The sequence below is a fragment of the Etheostoma spectabile genome, chromosome 22, assembly GCF_008692095.1.
Source record: "Etheostoma spectabile isolate EspeVRDwgs_2016 chromosome 22, UIUC_Espe_1.0, whole genome shotgun sequence".
NCBI classification, from domain to species: domain Eukaryota; kingdom Metazoa; phylum Chordata; class Actinopteri; order Perciformes; family Percidae; genus Etheostoma; species Etheostoma spectabile.
Genome location: NC_045754.1, coordinates 6,408,638 through 6,423,612, shown reverse-complemented (window position 1 = coordinate 6,423,612; position 14,975 = coordinate 6,408,638). Strand labels below are relative to the sequence as shown.

General features: G+C 29.1%; 1 protein-coding gene across 6 annotated transcripts in view; it reads left to right on the top strand.

The window, feature by feature from the left end:
- The window catches only part of dpp6a (dipeptidyl-peptidase 6a), a 238,896-nt gene that overhangs the window by 215,203 nt on the left and 8,718 nt on the right, over positions 1-14,975 (top strand). For all 6 annotated transcript variants that reach the window (XR_004327416.1, XM_032503432.1, XM_032503428.1 and 3 more), the window contains 8 exons: positions 3-110; positions 326-395; positions 1,473-1,667; positions 2,514-2,568; positions 2,939-3,038; positions 4,407-4,465; positions 4,570-4,642; positions 4,748-4,821. Coding sequence is in view for 5 of the 6 variants with exons in the window: in XM_032503432.1 (XP_032359323.1) it covers positions 3-110; positions 326-395; positions 1,473-1,667; positions 2,514-2,568; positions 2,939-3,038; positions 4,407-4,465; positions 4,570-4,642; positions 4,748-4,821 (734 nt within the window). In the remaining variant the exon portion in view is untranslated. The remainder of the gene's footprint in view (positions 1-2; positions 111-325; positions 396-1,472; positions 1,668-2,513; positions 2,569-2,938; positions 3,039-4,406; positions 4,466-4,569; positions 4,643-4,747; positions 4,822-14,975) is intronic.

Genomic DNA, 14,975 nt, shown 5'->3' with positions numbered 1-14,975 from the left:
AGGTATTGAGGAGGTCTATAAACTGGAGAGCAACGAGAACCTGAGGCTGACTCTGGGCTCCATGCAGATGCCCACGGTGGAGTACAAGGAGATCAACATGGATGATTACAGTATGTATCAAGTGTCAGAGCCACAGTCACATTAATTTACAAGTAAAGTCCATGCACACAAATGATCTGATAGTTGATCTGATCAAAAAACCTTAAGCCGCCTACACATTATACACGATTTGCGGAGGATCAAACATAACATCCCAACTTCTTTAATCCTCCATGATTTACTGTATTGTGTGTTGGATAACAGCTGTTTTATATCTGCATTACAGCCTTGTCGATGCAGATCCTCAAACCTGCCGGCTTCCAGGACAGTGGACACTATCCACTGCTGCTGCTCGTGTACGTATGGGCACGTGTTTTCACACACTTGTCTACAGTACATTTGGTGCACGCCCAGAAAAAAGTTTGTGTCTGTAAGCGTTTCTGACCCTACATGGCTGTCCTCATCAATGGAGGCTTTCTGGAAAGAGTTTTAATCAGGCTTATTAATCTAAAGACACACTGCTTTATCATCCACCTAAGCTTGATAATTACACAGTGAATGAGTAAACTTACCCTTTTGTCCACCCTGTTCTTTCATCAGCATGTCTTTCGTCGGGCCTGTCTTTCACTCCGCAGCTCAAATCTGAGATTTTAATCTGCCTGCCTCTCAGTTGTCACTCAGTTTAATTACCTACAGATCATGAATAATCAGACAGTAAGTAAAGGGTGTCTGCAATAATAATACGTATTTTAAATATATCAAGTTTTGATGTTTGGAAGAACTTATGTTTGCTGCATGCTTTCCTTAATCCTTGTATCGCTACTCTGTACTGCTGATGATGCAGTTTTCTTTCCTGCATAGTGCACCTTACTGCCAGCTCACAAATAACCACCCAGAATAAGTAGTACACACTAGAGCTGCAAAGAGTCATTGATTAATTGATTAGTTGTCAACTATTAAATGAATCGCCAACTAATCGCAAATTAATTGGGGTTGAGTCATTTTGTTTATGAAAAGAAAGTAAAGATTCTTGGACTCCAGCTTCTTAAATGTGAATATTCTCTAGTTGCTTCACTCCTCTGACAGTAAACTCAATATATTTGAGTTGTGGACAAATCAAGACATTTGAGGACATCTTCCTGGGCTTTGGACAACACTGATTTTTTTTTAAACATTTTGTAGACCCCAAAACTAATTGATTAATCGAGGAAATATTCAACAGATTAACTGACAATGAAAAAAATCATCAGTTGCAGCCCTAGTACACACCTAAAACCATAATTATTATTTAAAAAAACGAGGAGATAATGCTTTGTACCAACAAGGACCCAAACAGAAACAAGCTCATCATGTATGTGCAACTTTTAAATTTTTATTTAGATCATCACAGGTACCGGTCCTGATTTCACTGACCTGGTTGTCTGTGTGTGCAGCGACGGGACACCTGGTGGCCAGATGGTGGCGGAGCAGTTTCACATGGACTGGGCCACGGTGCTGGTGAGCAGCTTCGGTGCCATCGTGGTGCGCTGCGACGGACGAGGCAGCGGCTTCCAGGGCACCAACCTGCTGCACCGGATCCAGAAGAAACTGGGGGTGTACGAGGAACAGGATCAGAAGGAAGCACTCAAGTGTGTGATATTTCCTCGCTTCATATTTTCAGCATGTAGAAACAGTCAAAGTGCGAAACAAGTTATACCATTTCCTATGGCTTATGAAACAATACCAGTGTTTCCATAAAGCCATGTATATTCCCAAAAAATGAACATCTCACTCAGGATGAATTGGCCCATTTGGAAATAAATTAAAATCTGTTTTCAATAAGTGGTTTAAACCTTTAAATTGCTCTTAAACAAACAGCAAACATTGCTTACGACTAAGGCTGGGCGATAGGGAGCAAATCAGATATCCCAATATTCTCAACCAAATACCTCAGTATTGATATTGCGGCGATATTCTAGCCACAATTGGTGCTTTGACAAACTATCTTCACACTTAGATTTAAGATAAATAATCATCAGTAATGTGGACATAATGACTAAGTGGGGAAAGGCAAACAATAGAACAGCTAGAACAGTCTGGTAAGTAAAGTAAAGTACATCACTTTACTGTGATGCAGCCTTTAAAACCAAGAATAGACACCACCTATGTCATATCACAATATTATATCCAAAATCTAAGACAATATCTAGTCTCATATCACAATATTGAAATAACATTGATACGTTGCCCACTGCCCAGCCCTACTCACTACCTTTTTATTTTTAGCATTGATGCAATACAGTTATCAGTTACATGTTATCATTGCTAGTAGTAGTCGTTGTTATAGTAGTAGTAATAGTATAATTTAAAGTTTTTTGTAAACACAGCTGCTAAAAACATCTTGTATGTATTTGCCATGGTTGCTTTCGTGAGAGTGTATAAAAGTTCAAATAGAAGTGTTCTTCCTAACTAAAACCAATGTTTATCCTTTGCAGTTTTATTTTGAAAGAGCCCTACGTTGACAAAACCAGAGTTGGAGCTTTTGGAAAGGTAAGCATAATCTCCCTGTATACAGCCATGCATCATATTCTATAAGATCACCATGTTTGTAGCGTTGCTTTCCTAGTAGAAACCAAATGACTTTTAATGGTTTCAGAAAAACAGCCTTAAATTTTGCGACAATGCATTTTCCAGCTCATTCAAGAGGCTTTTTAAAGAGTTTATTAACACAGTTGGAGTTACATGCTTTATACTGGACAGTATTTGCCTCTGAGGTCTAGTGGAATAACGTAAATAAGTATAAAGTTGCATAAAGTGACAGGGCAAGTACCTTACATCTATACGTAAGCGCAGTAGTTGAGTAAGTTCATTGAGTCGCATACCGCCACTGGCGATGACATGCTCGTTTGTTGTACTGCAGGTGTATGGCGGCTATGTGACCAGCCTGTTGCTCAGTGGAGAGGAATCCCCTGTAAAGTGTGGTGCCGTCCTCTCACCCATCACAGACTTTGAATTATACGGTAAGCTCAGCTGTTCGCAGATATTTCTTTTATATTTATACTGTATACAGGTCTGTGGGTATGTGTATGTACAGTATGTATGTATTGAATGTATGTAGTAGTGTATGCTGTATGTAGGCAAGGTAAGGCAGCTTTATTTGTATAGCACATTTCAGCAACAGGGCAATTCAAAGTGCTTTACACAAAATCAGTTAAACAGATAAAACACAAGTACAAACAGTTACAAATCATAAGCATTAAAAACCGGTAATAGACAGTTAAAAAATAGACACATAAAACACAAGAATAAAAGTTACAGTGCAGCATAAGAAATTTAAAGAAATGAGCATTCATTTAAAGAAAGGCAGCATCAAAAAGAAAGGTCCTCAGCAACCAAGAACCAAGAGTAGCAGCAGATCTGCAGGTTTCTGGGAGTTTATTCCAGATATGAGGAGCATAGAAACTGAAAGCTGCTTCACCCTGTTTAGTTCTGACTCTGGGGACAGAAAGTAGACCTGTCCCAGATGACCTGAGAGGTCTGGGTGGTTCATAGTGTAGTAGCAGATCAGAAATATATTTTGGACCTAAACCGTTAAGTGATTTATAAACTAGCAAAAGGACTTTGAAATCAATTCTTTGAGGTACAGGAAGCCAGTGTAAAGACTTCAGAACTGGAGGGATGTGATCCAGTCTCTTGGTCTCAGTGAGGACTCGAGCAGCAGCGTTCTGAATCAGCTGAAGCTGTCTGATTGTAGCAACAATTACAGTATCTCTCCACAATTATTTAGGCCCATGCAGAGATATCAAAAAGTATTCAAAAGAAAAAAGAGATTGCAAAAATGAATGTAGCACCTTTACCCGTGCAGCGGATTTATTTTTTGTGACTGTTATACATGTATGGGCTCTGTGTTAGGAAAAAAAGAGCTATTCACTTTATCAGTGTGACACTGCAGATACCCCTAGAGATAACAGAGACAAAGTAACAACACCAGCCTCACCTCAGCGACCTCAGGGATGAAATGTGCGAGATGTGGAATTGTGTGTGTGTGTGTGTGTGTGTGCCAGAAAACGTGAGACGGTGCTCTTGTAGCTGCACCGAGTCAGGAAACTGCAAATTAAGGAAGAGCTGGGCGTCCCGGTTTCACTGATTCCCCATCAATTTGATTTCTCTCGCTTTTTGCCAGAGGGGGTGAGAGACATGCCATGACACTATATGAGTTTGGAATTGCAAATAAAGACAGTCCACAGCTGCTCAAAGACTCAAGGATATGTAGATTTTTTGAATGACTCATAAATCACTCATCACTCTGGTTATTAATATGAATGTTTGATTAGATGTTGATGTCAAAGCAAAGCATTAATTGAAACCACCTTTCCTTTCCCCTGTAGCGTCTGCATTTTCAGAGCGATATCTTGGGTTGCCTAAACCTGATCCAAGGGCGTACACAGTAAGATCTGATTTCATTTGTTAAGAGTTCAAATTCCAATTGTGATCATTATTGTAGTATATCATTTGATGTAATTTGTTACTGTGTGTCTCGTTACTCCTCAGATGGCTAATTTAGCACACAGAGCATCTCAGTTCATGGATAAGAAGTTTCTTATTATTCATCCAACAGCTGATGGTAGGACAAGGATGTTGTGTGTACATCTAATTTTTAGTTTATAAATCTTACATGAAGCAAAAAGATCTCTGACATTTTGGCATGTATATTGTTATGTTATCCCAGAAAAGGTCCATTTCCAACATACAGCAAAATTCATCGCTCAGCTCATCAATGAAAAGGCCAACTATACCTTACAGGTATGTGGTTTTACTTTCTCTTCTTTGCAATTACAAGCGCTGCTGATCCAATTTCCCTGCCTGGTTCAGTTATTCTCCAACCTCTGGGAGGGTTGTGATCCCAGTGGGATCCCACAGCAGGCAGAGGATTAGCCCTCACAATGCCTTCATTCCACATAATGAGATTATGAGACCTTCTTGGGCATCCTGTATTAACACCAGGACTAATCCAATTAGGACACAATGTACTGCAGCTGAGCTATACTAGGACGATTTTAGGACTTTTTTTCGACATGCTATACTATGGCTTTTTAGACGTATTTTTTGAAGATTTTGATGTACTTTACTATGTCGTTTTATGACTTTTTTTAGACATGCTGTACAATGATTTTTTTGACATATTTTTGTCATATTTTAATGACATATACAATTAGTTTTTTTCACATACTACTATGATTTTTATGACTTTTTCACATACTATGACTTTTTTCAACATACAATACCATGACCTTTTATGACTTTTTTTGACATACAATGACATTTACTATACTATGACTTCTTACGTACTATACTTAGACTTTTCAACAAGCTATGACTTTTTTTCAACATACTGTATTATAACTTTTTATGACTTTTTTCGATGTACTATATATGTGACTTTTTTGACTTTTTTAGACATACAATACTATGACTTTTATTGACATACTATACTATGATTTTTTATGACTTTTTTGATGTACTATATTATGATTTTTTATGAATTTTTTAATGTACTATATTATGACTTTTTATGACATTTTTTAATGTACTATACTATGACTTTGTTTTGACATACTGTACTATGACTTTTTACAACTTTTTTGATGTACTATGCTATGACATTTTTTGACATACTATGATGTTTTATGACTTTTTTTTAACATACAACACTGACTTTTTTAGACATACAATACTATGAGTTTTATCGACATACTATACTATGATTTTTTTATGACTTTTTTTGATGTACTATATATACTATGACTTTTTATGACTTTTTCAATGTACTATACTATGATTTTTTATGACTTTTTTTGATGTACTATACTATTACTTTTTATGACATTTTTCAACATACTATTCTAATGCCTTTTTTGACTTTTTTTAGACATACAATACTATGACTTTTATCGACATACTATACTATGATTTTTTTATGACTTTTTTCAATGTACTATACTATTACTTTTTATGACTTTTTTTTAGACTTACAATACTATGACTTTTATAGGAGTTTTTATAACTTTTTTGATGTACTACACATCACGTTTTATGACTTTTTTCTACTTTTTTTTGACTTTTTTTATTGTTTTAGACATACAATACTATACTTTACAATACTATACAATACTATACTTTTATCGACATACTATACTATGATTTTTAATGACTTTTTTCAATTTACTATACTATGACTTTTTATCATTTTATTTCGATGTACTATACTATTACTTTTTATGACTTTTTTTTAGACATACAATACTATGACTTTTATAGCAGTTTTTATTACTTTTTTGATGTACTACACCATCACGTTTTATGACTTTTTTCGACTTTTTTTGGAATTTTTTTACTTTTTTAGAATAATATGACTTTCATCATTGATTTTTTTAGGACTTTTTTCAATGTACTATACTATGACTTTTTACGACTTTTTCCAATGTACTAAACTATTATTTTTATGACTTTTATTGATGTACAATACTATAAATTTGTATGCCTTTTTTTAGACATACAATACTATGACTTTTATCAGCATACTATGACTTTTCATGACTTTTATCGATGTACTATACTATGACTTTTTTTGAAATTTTTTGCCATACTGTTCTAAGATTTTGTTCTAAGATACTATACTATGAGTTTTTTTGACACACAATACTATGACCTGTATCGACATACTATACTATGATTTTTTTATGACTTTTATCGATGTACTATACTATGACTTTTTATGACTTTTTCAATGTACTATACGATGACTTTTTATGACTTTTTTCGATGTACTATACGATGACTTTTTATGACTTTTTTCGATGTACTATGCTATGACTTTTTATGACTTATTGATGTACTATATCTATGATTTTTTTTTTTACTTTTTTAGACATACAATACTATGACTTTCATCGACATACTATACTATGATTTTTATGACTTTTTTCGACATACCATACTATGACTTTTTTATGACTTTTTTTTGTTCTATACTATGATTTTTTTATGACTTTTTTTGACATACCATACTATGACTTTTTATGACTTTTTTTAATGTTCTAATGTTTAATGTTTTTTGACTTATTTAGACATACAATACTATAGTATGCGATGATTTTTTTATGAGTTTTTGATGTACTATACTATGACTTTTTATGACTTTTTTTCGATGTACTATGCTATGACTTTTTATGACTTATTGATGTACTATACTATGACTTTTTTTGACTTTTTTTAGGCATAAAAACTATGACTTTTATCAACATACTATACTATGACTTTTTATGCCTTTTTTTCAATGTACCATACTATGACTTTTTTCAATGTACTATACTATTACTTTTTATGACTTTTTTTGATGTACTATACTATGACTTTATGACTTTTTTTGATGTACTATACTATTACTTTTTTGACTTTTTTTAGACTCAATACTATGACTTTTATCAACATACTATACTATGACTTTTTTTGACTTTTTTAGACATACAATACTATGACTTTCATCGACATACTATATTATGATTTTTTTAATTACTTTTTTCTATGTCCTGTACTATGATTTTTTATGACTTTTTTCGATGTCTATACTATGACTTTTTATGACTTTTTCAATGTACTATACTATGTTTTTTTATGACTTTTTTTGACATACCAACTATGACTTTTTATGACTTTTTTTAATGTTCTATACTATGATTTATTTATGACTTTTTTTAGACATACTATACAATGACTTTTTATGACTTTTTTCGATGTACAATACTATGACTTTATCGACATACTATACTATGACTTTTTATGACTTTTTTCTATTTACTATACTATGACTTTTTTAGACTATGATTTTTTTGATGAGCTATACTATTACTTTTTATGACTTTTTTCGATGTACTATACTATGACTTTTTATGACTTTTTTTAGACATAAAATACTATGACTTTTATCGACATACTATACTATGATTTTTTAATGACTTTTTTTGATGTACTATACTATTACTTTTTATGCCTTTTTTATGTACTATACTATTACTTTTTATGACTTTTTAGACATACTATACAATGACTTTTTTTTGATGTACAATACTATGACTTTTATCGACATACTACACTATGATTTTTTTAATGACTTTTTTCGATGTACTATACTATGACCTTTTTCGATGCACTATACTATTACTTTTTATGACTGTTTTCGATGTACTATATTATGACTTTTTATGACTGTTTTCGATGTACTATACTATGACTTTTTTGACTTTTTTAGACATACAATACTATGACTTTTATCGACATACTATACGATGATTTTTTTATGACTTTTCGATGTACTATACTATGACTTTTTATGACTTTTTTGATGTACTATTACTTTTTATGACTTTTTTAGACATGCCATACTATGATTTTTTATGACTTTTTTATGTTCTATACTATGATTTTTTTATGACTTTTTTTGACATACTATACTATGACTTTTTATGACTTTTTTCGACATACCATACATGACTTTTTATGACTTTTTTTAATGTTCTAATGTTTAATGTTTTTTTGACTTATTAGACTACAATCATAGTATGCAATGATTTTTTATGCCTTTTTGATGTACTATACTATGACTTTTATGACTTTTTTTCGATGTACTATGCTATGACTTTTTATGACTTATTGATGTACTATACTATGACTTTTTTTGACTTTTTTAGACATAAATACTATGACTTTTATAACATACTATACTATGACTTTTATGACTTTTTTCAATGTACTATACTATGACTTTTTTCAATGTACTATACTATACTTTTTATGACTTTTTTGATGTACTATACTTGACTTTATGACTTTTTTTGATGTACTATACTATTACTTTTTATGACTTTTTTTTAGACTCAATACTATGACTTTTATCCACTACTTACTATGACTTTTTTGACTTTTTTAGACATACAATACTATGACTTTCATCGACATACTATTTATGATTTTTTTATTACTTTTTTTCTATGTACTATACTTGGATTTTTTATGACTTTTTTCGATGTACTATACTATGACTTTTTATGACTTTTTCAATGTACTATACTAGTTTTTTTATTTTTTTTTTTTGACATACTATACTATGACTTTTTATGACTTTTTTTAATGTTCTATACTATGATGTTTATTGACTTTTTTAGACATACTATACAATGACTTTTATGACTTTTTTAGACATACAATACTATGACTTTTATCAACATACTATACTATGACTTTTTATGACTTTTTTTCAATGTACCATACTATGACTTTTTTTCAATGTACTATACATTACTTTTTATGACTTTTTTTGATGTACTATACTATGACTTTCATCGACATACTATATTATGATTTTTTTAATTACTTTTTCTATGTACTATACTATGTTTTTTATGACTTTTTTTGATGTACTATACTATGACTTTTTATGACTTTTTCAATGTACTATAATATGTTTTTTTATGACTTTTTTACATACCATACTGTGACTTTTTATGACTTTTTTTAATGTTCTATACTATGTTTATTTATGACTTTTTTTAGACATACTATACATGACTTTTTATGATTTTTTCGATGTACAATACTATGACTTTTATCGACATACTATACTATGACTTTTTTGACTTTTTAGACTATGATTTTTTGGATGTGCTATACTATTACTTTTTATGACTTTTTTCGATGTACTATATTACTTTTTATGACTTTTTTTAGACATACAATACTATGACTTTTATCGACATACTATACTATGATTTTTTAATGACTTTTTTTTGATGTACTATACTATTACTTTTTATGCCTTTTTTATGTACTATACTATTCTTTTTATGACTTTTTAGACATACTCATGACTTTTTTTTGATGTACAATACTATGACTTTTATCGACATACTACACTATGATTTTTTATGACCTTTTTCGTGCACTATACTCTTACTTTTACTGACTTTTTTCGATGTACTATCTATGACTTTTTATGATTATTGTGTTTACTATACTTTGTTGACTTTTTTTAGACATAAAATACTATGACTTTTATCACATACTATACTATGACTTTTTATGACTTTTTTTCAATGTACTATACTATGACTTTTTTCATGTACTATACTATTACTTTTATTGACTTTTTTTGAGTACTAACTAATGACTTTATGACTTTTTTGTGTACTATACTATTACTTTTTATGACTTTTTTTAGACTCAATACTATGACTTTTATCAACATACTATACTATGACTTTTTTGACTTTTTTAGACATACAATACTATGACTTCATCGACATACTATATTATGATTTTTTATACTTTTTTCATGTACTAACTTGATTTTTATGACTTTTTTCATGTACTATACTATGACTTTTATGACTTTTTCAATGTACTATACTAGTTTTTTTATTTATTTTTTTTTTACATACATACTATGACTTTTTTATGACTTTTTTTAATGTTCTATACTATGATTGTTTTATGACTTTTTTATACATACTACATGACTTTTTATGACTTTTTTAGACATACAATACTATGACTTTATCAACATACTATACTATGACTTTTTGTATACTTTTTTCAATGTCCTACTATGACTTTTTTCAATGTATATACTATTACTTTTTATGACTTTTTTGATGTACTATACATGACTTTCATCGACATACTATATATGATTTTTTTAATTACTTTTTTCTATGTACTATACTATGATTTTTTATGACTTTTTTGATGTACTATACTATGACTTTTTATGACTTTTTCAATGTACTATAATATGTTTTATTGATACTTTTTACATACCATACTGTGACTTTTTATGACTTTTTTTAATTTCTATACATGATTTATTTATGACTTTTTTTTAGACATACTATACAATGACTTTTTATGACTTTTTTTTCGATGTACAATACTATGACTTTATCGACTACTATACTATGACTTTTTTTACTTTTTAACTATGATTTTTTTTGATGTCTATACTATTACTTTTTATGACTTTTTTCGATGTACTATACTATTACTTTTATGACTTTTTTTAGACATCCATACTATGACTTTTATCGACATACTAATACTATGATTTTAATGACTTTTTTTGATGTACTATACTATTCCTTTTTATGCCTTTTTTATGTACTATACTATTACTTTTTATTACTTTAGACATACTATACAATGACTTTTTTTGATGTACAATACTATGACTTTTATCGACAACTACACATGATTTTTAGACTTTTTTCGATGTACATACTATGACCTTTTTCGATGCACTATACTATTACTTTTTATGACTGTTTTCGATGTACTATATTATGACTTTTTATGACTGTTTTTCGATGACTATACTTACTTTTTTGACTTTTTAGACATAAATACGTGACTTTTATCGACATACTATACGATGATTTTTTATGACTTTTCGATGTACTATCTATGACTTTTTATGACTTTTTTGATGTACTATTACTTTTTATGACTTTTTTAGACATGCCATACTATGATTTTTTATGACTTTTTATGTTTCTATACTATGACTTTTTGACTTTTTTCGACATACATACTATGACTTTTAGGACTTTTTTTAATGTTCTAATTTTAATGTTTTTTGACTTAATTTAGACTACAATACTATTATGCGATGATTTTTTGTATGTTATTGATGTACTATACTATGACTTTTTTTGACTTTTTAGACATAAAATACTATGACTTTTATCAACATACTATACTATGACTTTTTATGACTTTTTTTTAATGTACTATACTATGACTTTTTTCCATGTACTATACTATTACTTTTTATGACTTTTTTGATGTACTACCTATGACTTTATGACTTTTTTTGATGTATACTATTACTTTTATGCTTTTTTTGAGACTCATACTATGACTTTTATCACATACTATACTATGACTTTTTTGACTTTTTTAGACATACAATACTATGACTTTCACGACATACTATATTATGATTTTTAATACTTTTTTCTATGTACTAACTATGACTTTTTTATGACTTTTTCAATGTACTATACTATGTTTTTTTTATGACTTTTTTTTGACATACTATACTATGACTTTTTATGACTTTTTTTAATGTTCTATACTATGATTTATTTATGACTTTTTTAGACATCCTATACAATGACTTTTATGACTTTTTCGATGTACACTATGACTTTTTATCGACATACTATACTATGACTTTTATGACTTTTTTCTATTTACTATACTATGATTTTTTTGACTTTTTTAGACTATGATTTTTTTTGATGTGCTATACTATTACTTTTATGACTTTTATCGACATACTACTATGATTTTTTAATGATTTTTTTCGATGTACTATACTATTACTTTTATGACTTTTTTTAGACATACTATACAATGACTTTTTTTTATGTACAATACTATGACTTTTACGCATACTACACTATGATTTTTAATGACTTTTTTCGATGTACTTACTATGACCTTTTCGATGCACTATACTATTACTTTTTTATGACTGTTTTCGATGTACTAATACTGGACTTTTTTAGACAACATACTATGACTTTTATCGACATACTATACGATGATTTTTATGACTTTTTCGATGTACTATACTATGACTTTTTTGATGTACTATACTATCTTTTTTATGACTTTTTTATGACATAATACTATCATTTTATCGACATACTACACTATGATTTTTTTAACGCTTTTTTGATGTACTATACTATACTTTTTTCGATGAACTATACTATGACTTTTTGATGTACTATACTATTACTTTTTATGACTTTTTTAGACATACAATACTATGACTTTTATTGACTACTATATTATGATTTTTAATGACTTTTTTGATGTACTATACTATTACCTTTATGACTTTTTCGATGTACTATACCATTACTTTTTTTGATGTACTATACTATTACTTTTTTTGATTTTTTTTAGACTACATCATATGACTTTTATCGACATACTCTACTTATATTTTAATGATTTTATCGATGTAGATACTATGACTTTTTTCGATGTACTATACTATTACTTTGTAGGACTTTTTCAATGTACTATTCTTTTTATACTTTTAGACAGACTATACAATGACTTTTTTGATGCACTATACTATTCACTCTTTATAACTGTTTCGATGTACTATATTTGACTTTTTATGTACTGGTTTCGATGTACTATACTATACTTTTTTGACTTTTTTAGACATACATACTTGACTTTTATCGACATACTATACGATGATTTTTTATGACTTTTCGATGTACTATCTATGACTTTTTATGACTTTTTTGATGTACTATACTTTTTTGACTTTTTTAGACATGCCATACTATGATTTTTATACTTTTTTATGTTCTATACTATGATTTTTTATGACTTTTTTTTGACATACTGTACTATACTTTTTATGACTTTTTTCGACATACCACTATGACTTTTTATGACTTTTTAATGTCTAATGTTAATGTTTTTTGACTTATTTAGACATACAATACTATAGTATGCAATGATTTTTTTTATGACTTTGATGTACTATACTATGACTTTTTTGACTTTTTTTAGACATAAATACTATGACTTTTTATCAACATACTATACTATGACTTTTTATGACTTTTTTTCAATGTACTATACTTGCATTTTTTCAATGTACTATACTATTACTTTTTATGACTTTTTTGATGTACTATACTATGACTTTATGACTTTTTTTGATGTACTATACTATTACTTTTTATGACTTTTTTAGACTCATACTATGACTTTTATCAACATACTATACTATGACTTTTTGACTTTTTAGACATACAATACTAGACTTTCATCGACATACTATATTATGATTTTTTTAATTACTTTTTCTATGTACTATACTTGACTTTTTATGACTTTTCAATGTACTTACTATGTTTTTTATGACTTTTTTGACATACTATACTATGACTTTTATGACTTTTTTATGTTCTATCTATGATGTTTTTATGACTTTTTTTAGACTACTATACAATGACTTTTTATGACTTTTTTGATGTCACATACTATGACTTTTATCGACATACTATACTATGACTTTTTATGACTTTTTTCTATTTACTTAACTATGACTTTTTGACTTTTTTATATGATTTTTTTTTGATGTGCTATCTATTACTTTTTATGACTTTTTTAGACAACAATACTATACTTTTATCGCCATACTATACTATGATTTTTTAATGACTTTTTTTGATGTACATGACTATACTTTTTATGCTTTTTTTATGTACTATACTATTACTTTTATTAACTTTTTTGACATACTATACAATGACTTTTTTTGATGTACAATACTATGACTTTATCGACATACTACACTATGATTTTTTAATGACCTTTTTCGATGCACTATACTATTACTTTTTAGACTGTTTTCGAGTACTTACTGTGACTTTTTAGACATACAATACTATGACTTTTATCGACATACTATACGATGATTTTTATGACTTTTTTTTGATGTCTATACTATGACTTTTTTGATGTACTATACTATGACTTTTTATGACTTTTTTAGACTACAATACATGAATTTTATTGACATACTATACTATGATTTTTAAGGACTTTTTTCGATGGTACTATACTTTACTTTTTTGACTTTTCGTGTACGTATCATTACTTTTTTGATGTACTATACTATTACTTTTTATGAGTTTTTTAGACATACAATACTATGACTTTTATCGCCCATACCACTATATAGTTTATGATTTATGCGATGTGCTATACTATGACTTTTTTCGATGTACTATACTATTACTTTGTAGGACTTTTTTCGATGTACTATACTGTACTTTTTATGACTTTTTTTGAGACAGAGAATACTA